This window comes from Agrilus planipennis, unplaced genomic scaffold (genome assembly GCF_000699045.2).
Source record: "Agrilus planipennis isolate EAB-ADULT unplaced genomic scaffold, Apla_2.0 scaffold2452, whole genome shotgun sequence".
In the NCBI taxonomy this organism is placed as follows: Eukaryota; Metazoa; Arthropoda; class Insecta; order Coleoptera; family Buprestidae; genus Agrilus; species Agrilus planipennis.
The window spans coordinates 1-3128 of record NW_020441102.1 but is presented as its reverse complement, the minus strand read 5'-3'; the positions used below and the strand labels follow the sequence as shown (position 1 = coordinate 3128).

The window sequence follows — 3128 nt, the reverse complement described above, 5'->3', positions numbered from 1 at the left end:
TTTAATAGTTCCACTTAATTTCCCTTTATGTTCTTTTTTATTAATAATGCCAGGGCAAATAAGGATTTAGCATAAATAAAAGGATGACTTTTACAGAAAAATAATGTATATTGATATAAAAAGCATGTACATTAAAAAAAATATGATAATCCATTGAAGTCACTTTTTACCTTAAACCTTCAAATAAATAAATACAAAAGATTAGTTATTTACGTCAAGTTTCGATGATAAAAGCGTGAAGGCTTTAATTTTTTTCTGAAATAATTCACGTGTTACATTTAGATTTGCCTACAAAAAATATTTTCGAATTATATTTACATTTTTATATTTCACACTGATTCAAAATACCTGTAGTATATGTAAGCCGTTCATACTAATGATAATTAATTCCCTTATACCATCCCCAGTTATGTCAGTATGTTTTATGTTAAAAATTGGTGATGGAAATTGTTTTATGTTTTCTAAAATCCAACCATTACTGGAAATTTTTTTGTATACCAAAACTTCCTAAAATATATACATTTTTTTATATAATTACTTCCCTTTTAAAAGAAGAGTTTTACCTGTGTACTGGTACCAAACAGAATTTCTTTATTTCCATCGAAATCAATGTCGGCCACTTCTGAACACGTTATAACCCCCGTTGTTTCAAATTTAGGAAGGGTGGTATATTTTTTAAGGCCATAATTCAAAACATCCCTATTAAAAAGAACTTAGTACAGTCACATATGTTTAAAGGAAAAAATAAGTAGTTTACTTGAAAATAACGGACGGTAACAAGGTATTTGTTACTAGAACATTTAAAACTAAATTATTAGGAGGTTCATTCTGCACAAAGCTGAATATCTTGGAGATTTTTGGATCATCACTTACACTGTCGTTTTCAGTAAATATTCTAACATTAGAAATGATATTATCTAATTGAGTTGAGAACCTGAAAATTACTTCTTTTTTATCTACCGAGACCTTACAAATTCGAAAATATCCACATTCGCAGCCAAACGCCGTAAGTCTTCTAAAGAAAAGTTGAGTACAATAAGATCAACAATCAACGAAATAATGAACTTATAATTACTCTTTATCATTTTCATAATAAAAAACGTCTATCCATGTAACTACAGATGGTAATTTAGAGAATTCTGGAAAATAATCATTAGAATCAATCTCTTTGTATGTATGTTTGGTTTGATTCTCTCGGTAAACGTGAATCTGAATATCGCTACCAGAAAGTAAAAATACCACCTAAAAATGTAAAACAAAGAGTAAAAACAATAATTACATGTTATATATATTGTTACCTCCTTTTTGTAGGTAGCGGCATTACTGTTGCTTATTAGGTACGTGTGTGTCAGATGATAGGGCACAAACTTTAACTCTATATTCAAACAGTTTTGAGATATACTTTCAATGTTCAAATCGGCACTTTCTTCCCATTCTGAATAAATGTTTAAGTAGTATGTCTCTGTAGAATTCAAATCAAAACCTTTCTAAAATATAAATTAAAATGAAGAAAAGACACTTAAAGTTCTAAACAAAACCAAAGCAACGCTCTAAATTATAATTTAAAGAACAGAAAACTATTTCAGAAATGCATGTCATAAAGCTATACCTTTATTATGGTAATTCCAAAAACAAAATCGTTGCCATTTTCTGACTTGTTAAATGCATCTAAGGAGATAATTTCAGCACCACCTAAACAACAGAAACACTTCCACATAAAATTATTAAAATAAGGTATTAGTGACTTCTTACTTGGAATGTATGTAAAAGAAATGTGTTTGGTAGTTGAATACAAATTTCCAGATGAGTTTTCTTGATATTCAAAGCAAATAACTTCTCTCTTCAACGCAGCTAACAATAATTTGTTAAATCCATTAGCCAATTTTATACATGAAGAGGTGTAAATATTTCCTTGTGAGGAAAGAGGTACAAAATGGCAATCTTTATAGTAATTCATTAAAATAATTAAAGGGTAAATATATAAAATAATTTTTTTATTAACTGCCTTGAGAGGTTATGTTCTTTCGCACTTTTTCTTTGTTTGCATTTACGGCACCATTATCAATGAAAAATATTTCCAGCACTTATGTTTTTACTATCTAATTAATAAATATACATTTTTAAACATATAAAACTACCAAATATTAGGTAAATGTGAACACAATAAGTTAGGTTACTAGTATTACCAAAATACAAACAACAGCGAAATCACGTAGTGTTTATGGATAATGATGGTGAATATATCTTACCTATTAATTAAAAAATAAAATTAAAGACACATATTTTATAAATCAATGTAGAAGCATATCGTGCTGAAAGCTTTTTAGTTCAATGTAGAATCCACATGTTTTTCATAATTATTTTATAATTAATGTCTTTGGTACCTTAGATAGTTCCATGTTTTTTAATTGTACAATGACGTATAACATGTTGCTGGAGTACGGGTTGTGTTTCCAATTTTGTTGTTATATATCGGACTGTTTTGACAATCTACTCATTTAATTGACGGTTATTGAACAGTTTAGTGTTTTCGTGAAATGGTTACAAATATTTTTAATAAACGCGATAAATATCAAAACCAAATTAACTGTGCAACGAATGCTAATTACAAATATAATTCATGTGTAAATGTATAGTCCGTGGTGATCGTGTATCAACGAAGTGGTATTCTTTAAAAAGGAAAATGCACTGTTGTGTTTTATAAATACATTACAAAGCGCTAAAAAAGTAAAGATTAATTACTGTTGTGATAATTTCAAACTCTACCCGGTTATGACATTTACAACAATGCTAATTTCAGTAGCAGAATTTTCTAACATCTTTTCAGTCTTGGCTGTCCTTCTCTGTTTTTGTGCCATGATACTATTTATTACAAGGTAAATATTCTTATTTCCTATAAGGCAGCTAAGATTCTGTATATAAATATTTTAAAATTGGATTTTGTTGTCCTAGAAACATGATGGTTTTACGAGTACATGGTGAGGACTTAGTTTTTCCAAACTCTTTACATCAAGTTACCCCAAGAATACCACAAATGAACATGATGAAAGTTCATATACCTTATACTTTTAAATTAATTGAAACTTCTAAGTCTTCATATTCTGGTAAGCTCCATATAAAAAGATTAT

General features: G+C 28.4%; 1 protein-coding gene across 1 annotated transcript; it reads right to left on the bottom strand.

Annotated features, from left to right (window-relative positions):
* Positions 1–122: 122 nt before the first annotated feature.
* On the bottom strand, positions 123–2209 carry LOC108743991 (KICSTOR complex protein kaptin-like). The gene is made up of 8 exons (XM_018479594.2): positions 1753–2209; positions 1610–1692; positions 1299–1487; positions 1076–1242; positions 758–1015; positions 564–699; positions 349–507; positions 123–288 (listed from the first exon to the last, which is right to left on the bottom strand). Exons 1-8 carry the CDS (start codon positions 1955–1957, stop codon positions 202–204), a joined length of 1284 nt encoding a protein of 427 aa, XP_018335096.1. The 5' UTR covers positions 1958–2209; the 3' UTR covers positions 123–201.
* Positions 2210–3128: the final 919 nt, after the last annotated feature.

What these genes read in the sequence shown, in the direction of transcription:
- LOC108743991 (XM_018479594.2), bottom strand. Translation starts at nt 1,957, where the DNA reads ATGAATTACTATAAAGATTGCCATTTTGTACCTCTTTCCTCACAAGGA. An exon ending in CCGCTACCTACAAAAAGGAG is followed by an intron (nt 1,243 to 1,298) that starts GTAACAATATAT and finishes TTACATTTTTAG; the next exon opens with GTGGTATTTTTACTTTCTGG. An exon ending in ACGGCTTACATATACTACAG is followed by an intron (nt 289 to 348) that starts GTATTTTGAATC and finishes TATTTTTTGTAG; the next exon opens with GCAAATCTAAATGTAACACG.